The sequence below is a fragment of the Euleptes europaea genome, chromosome 2 (assembly GCF_029931775.1).
Source record: "Euleptes europaea isolate rEulEur1 chromosome 2, rEulEur1.hap1, whole genome shotgun sequence".
Lineage (NCBI taxonomy): Eukaryota > Metazoa > Chordata > Lepidosauria > Squamata > Sphaerodactylidae > Euleptes > Euleptes europaea.
The window spans coordinates 64,344,171-64,365,953 of record NC_079313.1 but is presented as its reverse complement, the minus strand read 5'-3'; the positions used below and the strand labels follow the sequence as shown (position 1 = coordinate 64,365,953).

Below are 21,783 nucleotides of genomic sequence, written 5' to 3'. Positions count from 1 at the left end.
TTTTGTAAATTGTATATGACAACCAATGAACAGTGTCTGAAGAACGCAGTAGAGAAACTGGAGGTTGACAGTAAACTGAAGCGCCAGCAGTTTGGAAATCAAATGGAGACCTTTTCAGAAGTGGCAAAATTACCAGATTCAAAACAAAAAACTGCAAGAAAAACAGAACCCACACCACTGCTAAAAGGAGGTATTTATTTTTCTAGCAGGGAAGCTCTATTCCTCGAGTATTCTGATTCTCTATCCCACCCCATAATGCTTTGGATACAGTAGCTTTTTCGTTCCTGAAATGTGTGCACATCTATTTACCTGAAGTTTTTTTTTTTTTTACTTCTACAGTGCTAGAAATGTCTCTTTTGTATTTCCAGGGCCCTGCCTCCAAAGACTTTTGTCTGTATCTCTCATCTCGAATGTGTTTTTACATAAATATTAATGGATCTATGCATGACCATATCAAGTGGCAAAAGAGATGAATGGACATACAGTATAGCATATCACCAGTCTGCGTATCCTGAGCCAAAGTCACGTTTGGTCACGATACAGCCAATGTAAAGGATTTTTCAATCTCATTGCTTTCAGAGGGAGAGATTTAAATGTTTGCTTGACAATTAAATCAAAGTAATTCAAAACGGTTTAATTTTGGCTAGATTGTGGCTGCCATAATAGTTTATCTTGAAAAGGGTATACAGATAATTTCTTGAGTTGTGTGAATAGGGCCCTAGGAAAATCACCTTACATGAAAATTCTGGAGAATGTGAAATTTTTCATAGTTTTTTTTTTTTAAAAAAACAGCAGTTTCAGAAGATACCTCCTTCACTATGTTGTATTTGTGTGTCTGAACAGAAACCTTGCTCCCATTTGGTGAATGGTTGCTTCACTTTATCTGAAAACATGCAGAAGGCATATCAGAGATATAATGGATGAATTGCTTGCTGTTCCTGTGGTTTCTGCTTTATTCGGTTCCTCCCAATTTCTAAATTTTTTTAAAAGATTTGTATAATCATTCTGCCTCTGAGTAGTTGTTATGATACCATCTGCACAATTTTCACCCCTTAAAAAGTAGCCAAAAATGTGGCAAGAACTGAAATGGTGCCTGGTTATAAACCTTGGGGCAGATTCCAGGGGAAATGCTGAGGTGATGATCCTTCATTTTAATGTAATTTAGCACGGTATCAGATTACATTACATTGAGCTGATATGGATTCTTTGCTGTTTGATTTTTTTTTTTTTTAGGTTAGATGGGTTCTCTGATCTATGGGTGCAAATACTACCCAGCAGCTGCACGCCAAAAGTTCATTGCAAGTAGACTTGGCAGGTTCAGTGCAAACTAGAAAAGGTTCCAACCTGCCCTGTTGCAGGAACAGATTCATTTTCTGACCCAATTCTTTTACTAGTTTGAATAACTAGTGATCTGCAGGTTGTTTAGTCTTCTCTCTGTACTGTTTGCGAACATAAATATTAATAAACTAATACCAAGTAGTGCAAATAAAACTTGTGTTATAGGTGACTGCAAGCCTTCTTTGCGGGCTTCCTCAGCTCGAAGTTGCAAAATCTCGGTGACATCCACTATCAGCATGGGTGCCAGCAGCAACAAAAAATCCAAGCTCATTGAAGCCAATACAGTGAAGGTACATGTTATTTGTCTGTTAATCCGATTTAACTTGTGCTCCTTGCTTTCAAGTACACACATTGCATTTTAAATAGAAAACAATTTCTCTCCCCTTTATAGCATATGTTTTATTAACTGCTTGTCAAGGGCAACAGTGTAGCATACAGAGATTTCTGGATGCAAAATACTATAATAAACATTTGTATATAATGTTGGTTTTGCTGACATCCTGTTACTTAAGATCATTTTTCAGGTGTGAAGGTTTGCTCAAACATAGCATGTTTTTCCATAAAGGAAAGCGCTCTTGGATAAAATTGTTAATGACTGTTTGAAAAATGCAAAATTGAATAATTTATTAGTACTTTAAATGCTTAAGTAGCCTGAAAGATTATGTATCACAAACCTCTATAAGAAAGGTAATTGGAAATAAATATCTTCACATCTACTTCGATAAGAAGACATTAATTGGTAAATATACACTGTAGCCTGAAAATATTGACTTAGTAAAAGACTAATAAGTTTTACAAGTAATTTCATTTAAATAAGTCGTTCATTCAGTATCCATTCCTGTGGGAGAAAGACAACAAAGTCACTTTGCTAAGTCAATATTTGTAGAGTGTTAATATTGATCTTTTCCCCTCTGTTTTCCCTTTCCTGATTCAACCTTTACTAGTTTTCTTTCAACAGAATATAATAGCTAGAGAAATATAAAACATTAACTGGAAACTGCTAAGATACATTAAAAATGTGCACCTTGAGACCTCTGGGCAAGGGGAAAAAATGGTTATGGCCACATAATATAACTGCAGCTAGAAGACTGAACTGATTGTTCTCTGGAGTTACATTCTTGTTTCAAATAACAACTCTGTATTTGTTATTGAACTCTGAAGTCATTTATATCTTTAACATTGCTAGACAGTGACATTTGTTCTATATTAAAATTTAAAAACATCCTCTCCAAGGATTTTTTTTTCATGTGTGTTTAGGTATCGGTACCCCTATGCAATTTAGCCTGTAATTCCAGCATGTTCAAAGATGATATGTAGTGTATGAAAACATAGTTTTCTACTAGTAGTAACTGAATGTATTTCAACAGCCTAATAGAGTAGTAATGAAAACTAGCTTTCTTAGTGATTATGACTAGTGAATATGACTAGTAAATGATCACATCGGAAGCCATAAGGAAGACTAAGCTTTTATAAATAATTAGTAAAGGTCCCAAATATTAGTTCAGTATTTTGTGCAGATTTGCTACAATTTTTATTAATTAAATTTTGTCTTTGGTTAGGACTCATACATAAGTAATGGATCAGTAAGGTTTTGCATATCTTTGTAGTCACACTATGAATAGCATCCAATACTGTTAACTTGGACATAAGGCTGCTATGCTTAAAGCTGTAAACAGTCAAATGCAAATTCTCTTTTAATGACAGATAGCTGTGACATAAATTAGAGTCGTATGGATAGTTATTTGTAGATAAGTTGGATTGACTTTGCAAGATCTAGGAATCTATAGGAATTTAAGTATCTCTTCCATACTGTGTCTGTATCTGTGTTGTAGAGCTGTAGATATTTATCCTGTGGAATAAGAATGGTCCATGTTTTAGCAATTAAAAAAAACAAAAAAACCACTGCCTTGTTTGCAATACCAAAAGTTTTCAGCTTTTTTAGCACCATAGCTATTCTATCCAGCCCTGAGACACTGCTTCCTGCTTGTGTGTTTTCCCACTTCTTGTAAATTGTAAACAAAGATTTTGTAACCAATGGGAAGATCCATGTGGGGAGATGAGTTTTCTTCCCTGTTGTCCCACATGATGAATAAACAAGAGCCCATGTACACTCACAAATCTGTTTTTCACTAGCTCTTGTAACAGACAAAAATGTGAAGGTATCTGAAGAAGTGAGCTGTGACTCATGAAAGTGCATACCCTACCAGAAATTTTGTTAGTCTTTAAGATGCTACTGGACTCTTGCTCTTTTCTATTGCTACAGATAGAATAACATGGCTACCCATTGTGTAATAAAATGAGGCACTGTGTTTCAGATTAGAGACATCCATGGCAATTAGGGAAGGTTATCATTCACCGACAAGCTGCTACATAAGAATAACTGGTATATGGTACTATTACATGCAATCCTAAGCAGAGTCACATCCTTCTAAGACCATGGATTTCAGTGGATTTAGAAGGCTGGAACTCTGTTTAGAATTATGCAGTTAGTGATAAAGAGGGCTCTTACTCCATAAGAACATGCCTTGGTCATGCTAAGTAGTATTACACACTGCTAAAGTATATAAGGAACCCCGTGGTGCACAGTGGTAAGTGCACAGCTGCAGTATTGCACAGTGCACAGCTGCAGTATTGCAGCTGAAGCTCTGCTCACAACCTGAGTTCGATCCCAACAAAAGTCGGTTTCAGGTAGCCGGCTCAAGGTTGACTCAGCCTTCCATCATTCCGAGCTCAGTAAAAGCAGTACCCAGCTTGCTGGGGATAAAGTGTAGACGACTGGGGAAGGCAATGGCAAACCACCCCACAAACATAGTCTGCCTAGTAAACGTCGTGATGTGACGTCACCCCATGGGTCAGGAATGACCGGTGCTTGCACAAGGGATTACCTTTACCTTTTAAAGTATCTAGTAGCTCTGCCAATTATTCTGCTATATAAACTGGGCCTTGTGTGATAAATTATACAAAGATTTATCTGAAAACTACCCAGAGGTGCTCCAGTTCACTGTCCTACACTGAAACAGAGTTTAGTCATTAGTATATAAAAGAGCAAGCAATAGAACCTGCAGTCCTCCATTTTGCAGTGTGTTGCAAATAAATTGTACAGAGTAGCACATGTAGGAATTAGTTTTTACAAAACAAACCTGAGAAATATATGAAGGCACGGGTAAATTATATTTTTTCCCATACAGTCATTTCTGTAATAATCTACAGCCGAAAAGAAGCCTTCCTTGGTGAAGTAACCACTGCAATTCCTATTCACTTCAGTGGACCTTGTATGAAGAATCTCAGACAAAATGACTAAGGGGGATGCCAGATGGATTCTGCCCGAAGCTGAAACTGTGTCCGTTTCTCTAATGCCCTTTCACTGCTTAATGTTAAAGTGTTGGTAAATGTGTAGTTTCATTATTAGTGTACCCTTGTGTGTATCCTGTGTCACGCACTTTACTAAAAACAATACAATGTGCAAATGGCAACAGGAAAGATGCCAGGCTCCCCCACCCCCAGCCCATCACTGGTTTTAGAGACCGCAGCACCACCTTATGCCTTCTAGCAGCATAACAGGCTGGAGTTTGGGCCTTGGAGAATTGTATGGGTTATTCACAATGTGGACAACGTTTTGTATAGAGTGACAGCAAAATAATTCTGTTATTTGAGATGTTAACAGATTCCTCCGGTTCGTAGTAATTGCTTGTATCATTTGAAACATTCATCATGTTTTTAGGTGCTAACGACAGATATAATGTAGATCAGAGAGTGTTTATTGTGAACTGGGAGATTCCTAGTCAGATCTTGCCTTATCAATAAAGTCAAAAAGTTCAGGTTATTTATAGGCTTTTAAATTAGTAAAAAAAATTGCAATCTGTTTTAATTTAGTCTGTTTATGTCTTTGCATTTTGGTTGCTACATTGTTCACTATCTGGAGTCTAAGGAGATGGTGGGATAGAAATGCTTTAAATAAATAAATTAGATTTCAGCTTCCCAGTTTATCCAAAGGCAAAATTAACTTTTATATATGACTGTATGTAGTAAACAGGTTTAGCAAAACATCCAGACAAGGGGAGAAAGCTTTAGCATTTTAACAGTGTCAGAAGCACTCAGCCAAGAGATAGTACTGTGACTATCAAAGTCTACTGTTTTTCTGAGTCACATAACTTCTTACGTGCTAACTATTTGATTTGTCATTAGGAATGGCATTGTGCATATTCCAAAGGATGTTTCTTCTTGGAAGACAATGATGAAATAGTTAGTCATAAATACAAGTTATTTTTACCCCAGAGATCAACCGTTTGTATCACCATTAAGCCTCTACGTTTTAACCAAATGGAAGGTAAGAACACTTACTTTTCCAGAAATGGGAGAGTGATGAATCTGTAGTTTCATAAAATTGCATATGGGATGGATAGTAAGTGATTTGTGATTGGTCTCATCTCACCAGAACATAGCAACAAAAATAAAATGTTAATGTTTGCAGAATGTCTCATCTTAAATTGTAAATTCACTTATGAGAATCACAATTTTAAAAAGTGAATGTGTTCAACAATCCAAATTTTTTTTATAAGGCTAACAGTTTTTTTTGCATACTAAATATTTTAATACAATCTCCAAAACATAATGGGTTGGATGCAGTGCTTCGTTTGCAGAAGGCACTGATGGGGACAGATCTTCCCCATCCCCCCCACCCCAGTAGCCATTTCCAGTCTCAGGAAAGTTGATTCCCAACACCCAGTGTGGAATAATAGCCTCCTGGGTCAGTAGGCTGAAGTGAGGAGGGGAAAGGAGATGAAGTTGCTTCCTTCTGCCTGTTCTGCCAGTGGAACTCCATTGACAAAACAGAGGAGGGAGTGATTTTGAACCCTTTCGCCTCCTCACTGCAGCCCCACCAGCCTGCATGACTGTTACTGCATGGCAGTTCCCATAATTCCAGGAATCAGCTTCCTTGGGTCAGAAATGACTGGTGGGAGGGGAAAGTGAAGAAAGATCTTTTTGTGCAGAGGTCATGGATCATTTGACCCAGGTTGGATTCAAAGGTATTCTTCCACTTGGAGGGTCGCTCATAGAAGGGCTGGTTCGCAGTTTGTGCTTCAGTGTTATTCAAGAAAAGTAAAATTCAATCCAAAGATGCTCTTCTGTTTGTAAAATACGTTTCCCAGGTAAAAATTGCTACAGAAGCTACATTCTGTAGTCTGCGTGAATTGTAGAACAGGCTCTTCTACCAGTATTTGCGGAACATTGCTAGCTGATACTACACACTTGATCTTAGCCAAAAGGCCAAGAAGCGATGCTAGCTGATACTTTCCTTCTGTTCCTTCTCTTCTGGATCCAAACATTTGGATTAATTTTATAATAGCATCCTCATTCAGCTACATCTCTGAGTTGACTTTGTTTTCTTATTAAAACAATTTTTGCCTTTTTTTTTAAGGAAAATATTCTCCATGGTTAGCAGTGGACACTGCTTTGTACATTTTAAAAGAAAATGAAACTGAAGAAAAACTAACGGTTGTGAACTTCACTGAACTACGAAATAAGGAGGTCAGGGCCCTTTTTATATTTCCTATACTAATGTAGCAGTATCCATTTTTATTTATAGGCAATCTTATATTCTAATAGCAAAGTTGGCCAAGTCTTTGGATACTTAAATCCAGTGACTGGAGCTGTGAATGGGCAAGACAGATCTTTCTACAAACCTGAAAAGGGCCTCTGGTTTACAGAAAAATGTGAAATCTTAAAAAAAAAAATATTGGGGATATTAAAAAAAACAAACCAAAATGATAAAAGGAGCACCTTTAGATTTAGAGTTCCACTTAGAGATAAAGGTATTATTTGCTTTAATAAACTGGAAAAGTGCAATGAGAATATGCTGCTGTCCAAACATACAGAGGATAAATGCCAAGCTCACTGTATCCCTCAGGGTGTTCAGAAATATTCAGTTTTTCACCTTTTCAACTACAGCAAACCCTGGCTGCCACATGAGACCTTTCTGAATGGGAATTTGAGCCTTGATTTCCAGTGTTCAAGCCTTAACATTCAAGTCACTACCCCCCAATGTTATGATCTTTGGTGTATTTCATAATCTGAGGTCTGTATGAATGGGAAATCTATAGTATCTGAGTATAGTGGTATGAGTACCTATAGTGTCATGTTACTCACCAAATACTTGGTGAATTAGAAAAAGAATGGTGAACCTTCATGATCAGAGGCAGTCAGCCTCTGAATCCCAGTGCCAGAAGGCAACATCAGGGGAGGGCCTCTGCCTCTGTACCCTGTTGTTGGCCTTCCAGAGGTACTGGTTGGCCACTACGTGAGACAGGATGCTGGACTAGATGGAGCACTGGTCTGATCCAGCAGGGGTCTTCTTATGTTCTTATGTATTAGCAATCTAAAACATGCCACATACCTGTTTTGTTTTGCTGTAGACTTTTGGTTGGAGAGGAGAACTTGGAGCTGGTGTTTATTGGGTAGTTCCTTTCACCACTGGTTGTAGATTCAAGAAAATGAAAAAGCAAATTGCAGAAGAAGCCAAACTCATATCCGAAGATGGAGACGGATGCTTGGCACTTACTAAGGAGTTCAGGTGAGGAAGGACAGCCTTTGTAAAAGTTTAGATTTTCTTTCTTATGTTTTTGTGTTTTGTGTTGCTGAAATAATTCATCACCCAAAACAACCAAAGAAGACTGCGCTGTCACAAATTAAATGAAGCAGGAAGCAGATTATCTGTAAAATTATCCTGTTTTCTCAACCTTCTAGATCAGCCTTGTCAGAAATATTTGAAATTATTGATCTGGATGGGAATGGTTTTCTCAGCCTGGAAGAATACAATTTCTTTGAAATGAGGACCTGTGGTGAGACATGTGATGAAGAAGCTTGGGTCATATGTAAACGTAAGTTAGAAATTGCCTACATACAAATATAACCTCTCTGAACACAATGAAAACCATAATTTATCCAAATGTCACTGGAGAGCCAGTATGGTGAGCTGATGAGACTGTTGGATTTAGACAGGAGCAACCTGTACAAATTCTAGCTCAACTACAAAAGTTACTGGGTGACCTTGAACTAGTCATAATCTCTTAGTCTTATCTTCCTCAAGGGGCTGATGTCAGGCTAAAGTGAAAAAGGAACCATATCTGCTATCCTGATATTTTGGAGGAAGGACAGGAATAAAAACTTAATAATAATAAGAGTACATAAGAACATAAGAAAAGCCCTGCTGGATCAGACCAAGGCCCATCAAGTCCAGCAGTCTGCTCACACAGTGGCCAACCAGGTGCCTCTAGGAAGCCCACAAACAAGACGACTGCAGCAGCACCATCCTGCCTGTGTTCCACAGCACCCAAGATAATAGGTATGCTCCTCTGATCCTGGAGAGAATAGGTATGCATCATGACTAGTATCCATTTTAACTAGTAGCCATGAATACCCCTTTCCTCCATGAACAGTCCCCTCTTAAAGCCTTCCAAGTTGGCAGCCATCACCATATTTTGGGACAGGGAGTTCCACAATTTAACTATGCATTGTGTGAAAAAATACTTCCTTTTATCTGTTTTGAATCTCTCACCCTCTAGCTTCAGCAGATGACTTCTCATTCTAGTTTTATGAGAGAGGGAGAAAAAATCCTCCCTGTCCACTCTCTCCAAACCATGCATAATTATATAGACCTCTATCTTGTCTTCCCTCAGCCGCCTTCTTTCCAAACTAAACAGCCCTAAGCGTTTTAACCGCTCCTCATAGGGCAGTTGCTCTAGTCCCCTAATCATTTTGGTTGCTCTTTTCTGCACCTTCTCAAGCTCTGTAATATCCTCTTTTCGGTGCGGTGACCAGAACTGTACACAGTATTCCAAGTGTGGTCTCACCATACATCTGTACAATGGCAGTATGATATCAGCAGTTTTATTCTCAATTCCTCGTCTAATTATGGCCAGCATGGAATTTGCCTTTTTCACAGCAGCCGCATGCTGGGTTGACATCTTCATTGAGCTTTCCACTACCACCCCAAGATCCCTTTCTTGGTCTGTTGCTGCCAGCACAGATCCCATCAGTGTATATGTGAAGTAATAAGAATATCATAAAATATACCAGCAATATTTATTTGATTAAATGGAAGATTTGATTACATGTGGTTATAATATATTGATATCAGTTGGGAAGGAAGAAAATACAGTGATACATAATTTAGTTTAAGGTAACTGTTAGTGGTGGGCTTGAATTTATTCATACACAGAAGGGGTGCACAACTCAAGCAGTTACATGGGCTATAACAATGATGGCGAACCTTTTAGAGACCGAGTGCCCAAACTGCAACCCAAAACCCACTTATTTATCGCCAAGTGCCAATACGGCAATTTAACCTGAATACTGAGGTTTTAGTTTAGAAAAAACAACTCATACATTCACATATTTTGCGTTAAAAGAAAAACACAGTAACAGAGCTTTCAATGATACAAACATCTTTTTATCGAAAGGTAAAAGTTTGCATTTGGCATGCATCTCTCCAGGACTCGTCCTCTGCTCAGCCACCGGACATTATTGAACATAAGTAAACAATTATACTGTGCCTGAACCTCCTCAAGAAGTGCTTGAAACTGTCGACAGTTCAGAGCACGAGCCATGATGTAATTCACCATTTTTGTGACATCTTTGAGGACATCGTCAAATTTTTTAAACAATTAATGTGATTTTTGCTGTTGTGTGCATGCTGATAATTGGTCTACCCTTGGCTCATACTTTGTAAATTTGAGAGCAACACATGCAGCACTCAGGTCATCTGTTAGCCTGTTTCTGGTGTCAGATTTGATATAATTCAAAGCTGAAAACAGCTGCTCATAAGCATAAGATGATCCAAACGAAGTAAGGAAAGCAATCCCAAGTGCTTTCATTGACTTAAAATTATTTGGCAGAGAATTCCACACTTTAAGGATTTCATTTTCAGAACTAACTGTGCTGTCCTTTGGCATCCCTTCTATCTTCTCAAGTGTTTCATGCAGGTCATAGAATTTATTTTTCCAGATAGAGCTTTCTTGAAATTCTATTAGCTCCATTTCCAGATTTTCTAAATCTAACCAGTGTAGGCAGGAGAGATCAAGTTCTTCAAATTTGGCTTTATCTGGAGAAGTAAGAAAACACAGGGTTGTCTCCATCTTATGGAACTGTAAAAATCTGTTACTGAAATTCACCTTTGCAGCTGCTACAATGCTAGAAAATTCCTTGTAGATTTCCTGATGGCTTGTAGGATTGTCTGCAAATGTTGTAGAATTTTCTAAATGCTTTTTTTAGACGGGCGGGGCCCCAGACAAACTGAAGACGGGCAGGGCCCCCACAGCTCAGCTGAGAGGGGGGCGTGGCAAGGTGCTCAGCCACAGCCTCCCGGTCCAAACTGAAGAGGGCGGGGTCCCGACAAACAGCTGAGCTGCAGCCGCAGCTGAGAGAGAGGGAGGGCGCCAGAACAGGCTTGGGGAGCATGGGCTTGGGGAGAAGGTGCACCGCCCTCAGCGCCCTCACCATGGCAACACGGCACAGCCCTAGGCAGACGCGACGGGTCCGCGCATGCCCACAGAGAGGGCTTGGTGTGCCGGCTGCGGCACGCGTGCCATAGGTTCGCCAACACGGGGCTATGATGAATTGTAACAGGAGGTAAATGTTGTTGGCAATTGGCTCTATTGTGCCCCACTTAATGGGGGGGTTTCAGAATGCTGCCTCTCAGCTGTTCTCTGGTTGATGGCTGATGTTCTCTACCCCCCCCCCCCACCACCACCACCACTGTGATTCAAGGAGAAATTAACCTATTTCAAGCACCTGGGATGCAGCAGTGAAATTTCTGGTACATGTGGGGGTCAGAACACTGTCAGCCCACACAACAGGGGAGAATTGATGGTCCAACCCCACCTTCCCCTGTGGAAATAAGGACAAGGTGAGACGTTTCTTCGGTGAGGTCTTTGCCAGGCTGCATGCTGTGCATCTATGATACACATCACTATTTTTCATGTTGAAACATACCATGCAGTTACTGGTTTATATGAACATATATCTGAGAATGTTGTGGCAGATCTTCTTCCTCGTTTTTTCTTTCTTTCTTATTCTTCTGTGCTGTTATTCTTTCTATCTACTATTTCTTCAATTCAGTCATTTCCCCTGTATGATGATCTCTTTCTCTCTAATATCAGAAACAACACCTCAGTCCCCTGACAGCCATTTTCCTCTCTCTTCTCTATCTCGTCTACTTCTTTATGCTTTATTTTGCCACTGCAGTTCTGCCTCAGGTCAGATTGTCAGATGCCCCTTAATACTAGGTGATGTTGGAGGACAGCAAAAAAAAAAAAAAAAAACCCCTTCACTGCTTGTATCTTCTTGGTAGACTTTGTTCCTTTAGCTTCTTCAACTCTCACCGTAAGACTTTCCAAATAATTTTTGATTGTACAATAAATTTACAGTCATTACTTATTTGTTGTGTCATATCCAGATGTCCCCTTCCTAAAAAAAGTTAATGTTTCTTTTTCATTTCCCTAGCATTCAAAACAGCGGTGTTTTGTCAATGGGAAAATGTGATTTTCTTCCAGTTAGCCCATCTCTTATAGCCGAGGGTGGAAGAAGAAGAGTTGTTTTTTATACCCCGCTTTTCTCTACCTTTAAGAAGTCTTAAAGCAACTTACAATCACCTTCCCTTCCCCTTCCCATAAGAGACACCTTGTGAGGTAGGTGGGGTTGGGAGAGTTCGCAGAGAACTGTGACTGTCCCAAGGTCACCCAGCAGGGTTCATGTGGAAGAATGGGGAATCCAACCTGCTTCTCCAGATTAGAGTCCACCACTCATGTGGAGGAGTGGGGAATCAAACCTGGTTCTGCAGACTAGAGTCTACCGCTCTTAACCACTACACTGCTGGCTCTTGGTGATAATTATTTGTATATTCCATTTATTTACTAGCTCCTATAACCAGAGGTCTTGAGCTTAACCATAGCAAATTATTTGTATATGTAGATATATTTCCCTTGCAAATCTATCTTCTGAACTGCCCGTAACAAATTCTGAAACTATGTTTACCAGTTGAATGGCACCCTCTCACAGAGCGAACTGCCTGTTGTTCCATTCTGTTCACTATTAGGAATTGCTTGGTGTGCAGTGGGATTATGCATGTACAGCATATTTCCAGACATACAAATGAGTCTTGACTTGCTCATGCACACCTCTGTATATTCTCATAGTCCCATGGGTCTGGATTGTAAATTTTAAGAAAACTAATTGCAGCACTGCAATGTCATACTCTTCAAACTGAATACTGATATATTTCTGCTTAAGCTGCCAGTGTAGTTCATCTTTATGTTACCTTTTATTTCATCTTATTTATTTATTTAGATATTTATACTCTTCTTTTCTCCCCACTGGCAACCCAAAGCAGCTCACAATGGTGTTCTCTCCGTCTCCATTTTATCCTCACAACAGCAGCCCTGTGAGGTAGGTTGTGCTGAGAGAGTGACTAGGCCAAAGTCACACAGTGAGTTTCCATGGCAGAGTGGGGATTTACACTTTGGTCTCCCAGATCCCAGTCTGACTCTCTAACCACTACATAATGCTACTTGTGCCACAAGTTAGGGGAAGTGTCCTAAAATACATTTTCTTGCACATGGATGCCATGATTGATTGTAAGAACACATTTACCACCGATTGACATCCTCGGGTCTGCACAATCCACATGTAATTTCCCTGCTGGGAACTCAATTCATAGGCATGTCCATTGAGATTGCAGTCATGTTATGTAAGGAGAAGGGGCTTCAGCCTCCCCCCTGCCGTTGTCCTGATCTGAAATGGTCTGGAGTCTGCTGTTTGCCTCATTGCAGGCTCCACGTACTGGTGGGGTACACAAAGGTTTTCCTAGTGAAGCAAATACAGATTCTCCCAGGCCATTTCAGATCTGGAAAACATGGGAGGGAAGGCATAAGCATCTTCTCCCTGGGTGCTGCAGCCCTGATCCTAACTGGGCCTGGTGTTACTGGGAATTGAGCTTCTACGGTAGTGTGGAGCTCGCAAGTGTCTGTCCTCATAGCAGATGTGGACCCCTCCTGAAGACTTGGTATTGCACAGTTAGGCCCATGTTAGTTATAGCAGTTTGAAAGAGAAATTGGACTAGTGGTTGCACAGCAATGTAAATGGGCATTCAGTGCTGAAGCATATTGTGTACTATCACCAAAATATTTTGCAGATTCTGTTTAAATATTGGTATTTTAATCAGCTGGAGGGTTCAAATGAACATAATAAATCTTGAGTTGAAGCAGTTTATAACAGCATTGGAAAAACTGGCAACTTCTTTTAAATAATACATAGTAAAAATTAACATTGCTGTGCAGAGAAAAACATTTTAAAAATTCTGCCATAAGAACATTTATTCCCCCCCCCCAACATTTCAATTTTATATTTGCTGACATGAAAGTGTTTCATTATCATTCCATTCTACCAGGAGTAATTAGAAAATTACAAGAACTAAATTTGCTTTCCAAGAACTAATTTTTCCCAGTCCTGGTCTGGGAGTGGCTGGCTCACTGTAGAAGGTATCACCCCTCATTGGAAGGTTTATGTGCCTTAAAGTGGTCTGCACTTCTGCTGTATTCAAGCTGCAGTGCTGAGCTGCAAATAAATTCCTGTTCGGTGTTTGCTTATATAAGGACCCCACTGACAGAGGGTATCCTAGCGATATTTTGCATTTTGCAAAAATGAAAGCAGATCTTAGGGATCGTAGTTCAATGTTCACTACCAGAAAAAAAAACCTTCTGAGGACAGGATTTTTTGCTTACTCACCTTTAGCAGACATTCCCATTCCATCCAGAAAATCATCAATAAACATTGGCATATTCTGTCTAATGTAGCAGGCTGTTCACAACCTCCAATTTTTGGTTTCAGGAGGAACGTCTCCTTAAGAAATAGATTTGTCCATTCAGACTTGATCCCAAAACGTTCAGGTCCTTCTGTAGTTGGTCACTTTCCCTGTGGTTCGTGTTTCTTTTGTCCATTAAGCTTACCACTAAAAGAGTTCAGTTGCACCGTCACAAATTTCAGATTCAAACTTAATCATTTTTCCAATTGTTCCAGCAGCAGGGTGGTTTATGGCATCACCTGCAAGTGCTCAAAACTTTTATGTCGGGAGCACCCTTCATCCATTGAAACTCAGGACAGATGAACATAAATCTAGAATCTAGAATTTGCGCAAAAATTTTAGACGCCCCTCTGACATTGCACTTCATTAATAATAAGCATAGCGAGAACGATCTTCGGTTCTTCGTTATTTGGATGTAAAAGGGGAATTCTTTTGATTCTGAGAATGTGCAAAAGATCTTGTTAAGACAAGAATTATGCTTCATTTATTTATTCAGATCTTACCATCCTTAACATTTGAACAACGAACTTGATTTTTCTTGCTACTTGTAAAATGTGTAATAAAGGTTGTTAAATAATATTCAATATATCTTTTGTTGAATAATATTCAATATATCTTCTGTTATTGCTACAGCTGTATGTGATTAGCCTAGCATAGAGCCCTGTCAATGCTTACAGCACAGAATAAATTAGTTGCACCTGTGATTGCTGTCACTAGCATTCCAGAGCGGACCAGCCTAGCAGGCGCATTGAGAGTAAGATTTAGGGCTGTTGAAAAAAAATTCGGTAAAAGTTGGATTCGGCAAAATTAGGCCCATTTTTATTCGGGAAATGCCGAAGTCCGAACTCCCCCGCTTTGGGTCCGTGCAATTCGGCATGAGATCCAGAGTTCGGGGAAAAATTCGGCCAAATAAAGCCATTAAAAACACAATCGCGCCTTTCCGCGGCTCCAGGGAGGGCATTTTTGGGGGTAGAGGTCCCAAACTTTCAGCGTAGCTTGAGGGGACCCTTCTTGCAAGGACTCCCAAGTTTTGTAAAGATTGGGTCGGGGGGCTGAGATATGGGCCCCAAAAGGGGTCCCTCCTCCTTAGTGTGCATCTCTGACAATGGGGGTTTGCAATTAGCAGAGCTTGCCACCCACGCCCAAAGCTCCCAGCCCCGACAAACAGCTGAGCTGCGGGGAGCAAGGGTGGGGCAGGTGTGAAGAAGTTTGCAAACCATGCAAAGCAACACATTTGCAGCCATGCAAACCATGCAAAGCAACACATTTGCAACCATACAAACCATGCAAAGCAACATGTTTGCAACCATGCAAACCAATCAAAGCAACACATGACGCCTGGGAGTTTGCAAACCATGGAAAGGGACAGAGGCATGCTAGCTATGCATAAGGAGCAGGAGGGGTGGAATTTCCCCTTTTGCATCGGACTCGGGACCAGGCAAATGCATTCTTTAAGTCAAATTTGAAAACCAGTTTTGAGCAAGCATCAAAACAGACCTAACCGATCTTATGAATGAGGGAAAACCTGAGGACACACAACTGAAGCCCCCCTCAAACCAGGGAGAGAGAGACTCAGGGGGCACCCCCCCCCCCGCAGAACAGGCGAAAGCCCCCTTTGGCTCCCCCCCCCACAGAAACTGCTCCCTCCCCACACACACACAGACTCTGCTTCCCCCCCCACACACACACACACAGGAGAAAAATTATAGAGAAAAGCCCCAAAATGGGTCTTACTGTGGATGTCTTCTGTTCCATCAGGGGGCACCCCCCCCCCCTGCAGAACAGGCGAAAGCCCCCTTTGGCTTCCCCCCACCCACAGAAACTGCTTCCCACACACACACACACACACACACAGAGGAGAAAAATTATAGAGAAAAGCCTCAAAATGGGTCTTACTGTGGATGTCTTCTGTTCCATCTTCTTCGCACCTGCCCCGCCCTTGCTCCCCGCAGCTCAGCTGTTTGTCAGGGCTGGGAGCTTTGGGCGTGGGTGGCAAGCTCTGCTAATTGCAAACCCCCGTCGTCAGAGATGCACATTAAGGGTGGGGTAGAAGACCCAGCTTGGCTACCGATTGGCCGCAGGAGAATGCTGACGGTTATGCTGCTGTGCCGAACCCCAAATTTGCCGAATTTATTCGCTGAACACCCCGAACTTGCTGAATTCGGCTCCCCGTTTTCCCACCTTTTTTGAGTTCGGTTCCATCCAAATTGAAAACCGCCGAATCAGGGAAAATTTGGCTGTTTTTCGGTTCGGGACGAACCGAATCGACAGCCCTTGTAAAATTAGCCTATGAGAAATCCACATTGTTGATAAGGTATGTTTGTGTATGCTGTTTCCATTCCTTATATTTATGAGTTGCATGGTAGTCTTCAACAGAATATGAGAACGAGACCAGTCTCCTAGAAAAATAGGTTTTTATTGTTGTTTACAGAAGCAGCTTGTCATTTTATTTAAGACGGACGGCTGAAGACGCTGCCCCCGCAGCAGTGAAAACGCGACGCTCACCAGGGACCGCGTTCCCCTCTCCCGTTTGCGTGCTAAATTCGTTACATCTCCGAGAGTTGTTTGTGACCTATTATATACATTCTTATGTGTATTTACTGTTCAACAGCCTTATTTTGAGCTGTATTGTATGTACGGTTTGCCTCATTTCTGTTTGTGTATTTTTTGATGTTAGTTGCACTTTCACTTTCACCAATATATGTTTTTTGCTGAATTTTGTAGAGCCTTGTACTATTTTTTCTATCAGCTGTTTATTGTATTTGTGCATTTTTCTCCAACCACCTGGAGGTTGGCAACTCTACTGATCAGGCAGTGGGACAAGACACTCTTGTTTCCACTGCATAGGCTTTTTCAGTTGCTGAAAGAACTGTGTTGGTATGGGAGATGGCCATGCAGAAGTGCTGGTCAGAGAGAAATGCAAGGGAAACAATGTCATAGGACCCAAACCATAATTAGTTTTACACTGCCACTTTACAGAGTTGCACAAATCAAAAACAAAACCGGGTCCTGCCCCAAGAAGCTTGCAGTCTAAATTTTGACAGAGCAAGAGATGGTGGAGGGAAAAGAGGAAGGACAAGGGACAGAAGCCAATATTTGCTTTTCCTGTACAGGAGTGTTTTTCATGGTTCCCACTGTTACCTGGGAAAATAGTTGCTTTGTGTTTTCTTTTAAAATAGAGAATTTCGATACAAAGAACAATGAACTTACAAAACAGGGATTTATGGATCTGAATCTCATGGAGGCCAGTGAACGAGGAGGGGATGTTAGTGATCTCTGGATTAATTTGATGTCAATGGGCTACAATAAAGCGATGGAGTTGACTGAGGTATGACAGATAACTGGGTACGATGAATAAGCAACTACAGTGTTTATTATTCTATCTTCATTGTGTAAGCTGCTCTTCCATTTGATCCAGTGAACCAGTTGTACTTATCTACATGCTTCTGGTTTCACACACTAATTTTTGAGCCAATTATTATATCCTAACTTGGGTAGAGAGTTACACTGCTGGCATATTCCACATTGATTTGCAAAGTAAAAATATCATATCTGCCATTCAGAGGCATTCAGAGGTCACACCATATTTTCTGAAGTGTGACCAGAGAAAGCAACAAGATTGGCAACTATAGGCTGGAATCCAATCTACTCACAGGGAAGAACTGCAGCTGAAATGGTGGTAGAGGTTGTTCTTGCAAATGTAGTGCAATCTTAAGCAGAGTTAACACCCTTCTTAGCCTGTTGACCTCAGGGGACTTATTTATTTTTAATATGTTCTATTTTAGCGGCTAAGTAATACAAGTCGAAATTCGGATAGCTGAATCCTCCTTTATCTTTTGATTCATACATGTTATTACTTTTTATTCTTGCTGTTTTCTCTTGCCAAATAAATTTGTTACAAATTTATTGCCATTCATTAATTATTTTTCTTGGGATTTCTACAAAAAAATTCATAAACACAAAATTTAATTTAGGAAGAATTTTCATTTTAATTAAGTTAACTCATCCTAATGGCATTTTTAGAGTTTGCCATGGTTGAACTCAGCGGACTTATAATGGTGTGACTCTGCTTAGGGTTGCATTGCACTTCTCGCTGCCAAAGGGACAAGCTGCTGGTCAGGGTTGTTGTTGTTTTTTAAACAAACAAACAAACAAACAAACAGAAAAGCACCTCTGGATGTAAGCTTGTTTTATCTTGCTCGTGTATCCATGTTCTTATGACAATAGGCAGTCCTCCAGTGTAACTTGGAAATTTGGTTCAGTTCAGACCTGATGCTATTTGATTGCCAAATCATTTGGGAGAAAGCAGTGGGTTTTCATGTTTCTTTTCTCATATGCCTTAACTGTGGCAATGTTACATCTGCGTGGGGACCGTTGCAGATACACTGTTCATGGTCCTAATTATGCCAGTGAGTCAAAGCTCTGCTCACGACGAGTTCAGTTCCAATGGAAGTTGGTTTCAGGCAGTCGGCTCAAGGTAGACTCAGACTTACACCCTTCCAAGGTCGGTAAAATGAGTACCCAGTTTGCTGGGAATAAAGTGTGGATGACTGGGGAAGGCAATGGCAAACCACCCCATGTACATAGTCTGCCTAGTAAATGTCGTGATGTGATGTCACCCCATGAGTCAATAATGACCCAGTGCTTGCACAGGGGACTACCTTAACCTTTACCTAGACCTAGCACAGCTATAGGAAAGAGAGGGCGGAGAGCATTCTATGCTTTGAAAGCTTGTTATTGTGATTACATTGCAGTTTTGGTTCTCTAAATAATACAGGTCAAAGGTTATTTTCAGTGTAATTTTCCAAATCTTTTGTTTCTTTTCATTGGATTGTCCTGCCTTGAAATCTCTGCAAATAAACTCTGGAATCATAGTCAAATTTTTTGAAAAGGTAAGGAAATATTTCAATGATGGGAATAATTATTGTATTTTCCTTTTCCAATAGGCATGTCCTTTTTCTATTCACGTCTATGCAGAAAAGTGCAAACCCAAAATTAAACCCATTTGTCTGGAAACAGGTGGCGGGCAACTTAACAAAGCCCTTTGTATGAATGTTGTTAATAAAGGAGATGCTAAGCCAATGGATAACAGTGAAAATATAATCATTCACACATGTAGAAGTGATGCTCGGATCACTTCTGTAATTGAAAACAAGGTATTGTATTACATGAATAATGGATCAAACTTGTAAAATAATTTTCGTAGAAATATATATTTGTATTTTTTTTTACTTCCTGCCTAAAATGTCAGGGTTAGGCCATAGCCATGGCAGGCCATACCTGTTGCTGGACCTTCCATTTCAGGGCCCTTGTGGTCAGTGGCTTGAGCTGGAATTTGTATCCTGAAGCTGAAAGTATTGCTTTGATGATAAAACAAAAGGCCATGTTCATAGTATGTAAACTTAAGCTAGTTCTGAGGCTTAAGCATACACAACCCATCCCAGCTTCCCCCCCCCCCACTCCACAAGCAGCCATTAGATTACTGACTGCAGTTGGATCGCAAGAAACATCAAGCAGTTGAACATAAATGCAGTAAATACTTTAAATAAATAATGCATGTAGATCTGTGACCAATGAGAAATTCTAATGACTGATACTGTTCGGATAGCTTGATACTAATATTGCTTTCCCTCCTACAGACTGAAGGCAAAACAGTAATTCATGTCAATAATGAGAAAAGTAAGAATTGTGTGAATAACAGGGGACTCAACGCATTTGCTATTGAAGTGGCACCTAGATCCATGATGGTAATGCTATTCATGAAATATGAACTCTAACAAAAGTTCAGAGAAAACCATTCAGTCTCTGTTGGTTGAAAACATTGGATCAGACAAAAAAATACTCATACACAAGAAGAGTTCCAGGTTTTTTGCAACCCCTGAACTACCCAAAAAGCTGTTCCTGTGGGCCAGGAGACCCTCAGAAATAGCATGGGATGCAGCACAGGGGTCTGCCTCTAGAGTAGGAAATTTGCAGAATCCACTCACACAAGGGCATCTTTGAATCTAGCCCATATTATTGCAATTTGGCAACAGCAAAAAAAGAAAAATGTTTGTGTGAGGAAATAGAGATAATGTAACAGGGTGGATTTTGAAAATGTGCTATGCTTATAGGACTGGGGTATTTACACTTACTGTAGCCAAATAATTTTTTTCACTAGTTATTGGAATTTTTGTTTTCCTATTGTACATTTTTACATAATCCCCAAATTTGTTCATTTCGTGAACATAGTACAGAGTCATTTACAAGGATCTCAACATAGCTATTTCATCTTTTCCTGAGAGAAGCTATCCAGAAAAAAAAACCCACACACAGCAGCATAAAATTTGGGAGGGGATTCTGGGAGTTTGAAGAGAGAGAAGATTACAGGGTACCTACTTCTGGTACGCATACATTTTTAAATATGTTTCCCAGTTAGCACCTCTCCCAACAACAACCTCTAGTAAGTAAATTTCCTTGTGAGGAACAGCAGAAGCTCTCCATTTGTACAAGAAGGAATATTTTTCCTGTACTTTCATAATCTCTTCCTTATCCCCTTCCTCCCAAAACACCTCGGCTATACTGTCTTGTATATGAGCAATGAGAAAAAATGCTAGTCATCAAGGTTACTTGTATGTAGCTCTCTGGATGACATATTGTAGGTAGTATTGGGCTGTTAGCTATGAAGTTATTCTTTAACCTATAATAAAAATGGTATAACTATCCCTGTCTCTCAAGGAAAGTATGGGATAAAAACTAAAAATAGATCAAGGAAAAGAAAATAATTTACACGTTAGAAACATTGTAGTTAATATACGCCAGATAGCAATTTAATGTTAAATATGAATAACCAGTTCTGCCCTTGTTCATGTTTTTTTTTAATGCAGGTTTGTCAGCATGTGATGCCACTGAATGAACAAGAAGAGTGGATATACAACTGTGTTTATTCTGTCTTAGCTTAAACTATCATGGTTGCAAGGTGGGGGCCCACAAACTATAGAAAGGAGAATCCCCCATACACAATATCGTGACATTGCCACGTTTTGGAGTGAGATTAGTCGTTTCCAGATCACTGCACCTCAAAAATCTTGTGCTATAGTGCAGTTGCCATGGGTGCTGAAGTCTGAGGTAAGTGAGCAGGAAACTGCTCATCTATACCTGAACCTGAGCGATAAAAAAGAGGAGATATTTTACCTCTCCATGACTGTGTTGTATAGGAGAATGCCCTCCTGGGGGGTAATTTGCTTCAAGAATACATTCCTCATGGCATTTATCTCCTGACCCTAATTTGAACCACCCAAAGTACTATATGGGTTCTGTGCCCTTTGCAATTTACAGAGTGCTGGGGTATAGTTTGGTGGATGGGATTTTCCTAATCTCACTTTCTTCCCTTAATCCGTTTAGCTTCAAAGTGGTTGGAGGGTTGGTGAATTAAGATTAGGGGCTGCATTCATCACAGCAAATCCTCTCTCAACCTTAATTTCACATACCACGTTACTATAAGTGACCCCTCTCTGTTGCTGTGCTGGTAGGCCCTCGGCTCATTAGAAGAAGTGAAGAAATGGCTTTGAGTCCAGATTTGTACTATTTAATATGTGGGTGGCTGAAAA

General features: G+C 40.2%; 1 protein-coding gene across 1 annotated transcript in view; it reads left to right on the top strand.

Annotated features, from left to right (window-relative positions):
• The window catches only part of EFCAB7 (EF-hand calcium binding domain 7), a 38,387-nt gene extending 17,222 nt beyond the window's left edge, over positions 1-21,165 (top strand). Inside the window, exons 5-14 of the mRNA XM_056844328.1 lie at positions 1-190; positions 1,504-1,628; positions 5,524-5,665; positions 6,758-6,867; positions 7,752-7,909; positions 8,083-8,216; positions 17,374-17,522; positions 19,141-19,350; positions 19,834-19,941; positions 21,061-21,165. Coding sequence (XP_056700306.1) covers positions 1-190; positions 1,504-1,628; positions 5,524-5,665; positions 6,758-6,867; positions 7,752-7,909; positions 8,083-8,216; positions 17,374-17,522; positions 19,141-19,350; positions 19,834-19,941; positions 21,061-21,135 — 1,401 coding nt within the window. The 3' untranslated portion in view covers positions 21,136-21,165. The remainder of the gene's footprint in view (positions 191-1,503; positions 1,629-5,523; positions 5,666-6,757; positions 6,868-7,751; positions 7,910-8,082; positions 8,217-17,373; positions 17,523-19,140; positions 19,351-19,833; positions 19,942-21,060) is intronic.
• Positions 21,166-21,783: the final 618 nt, after the last annotated feature.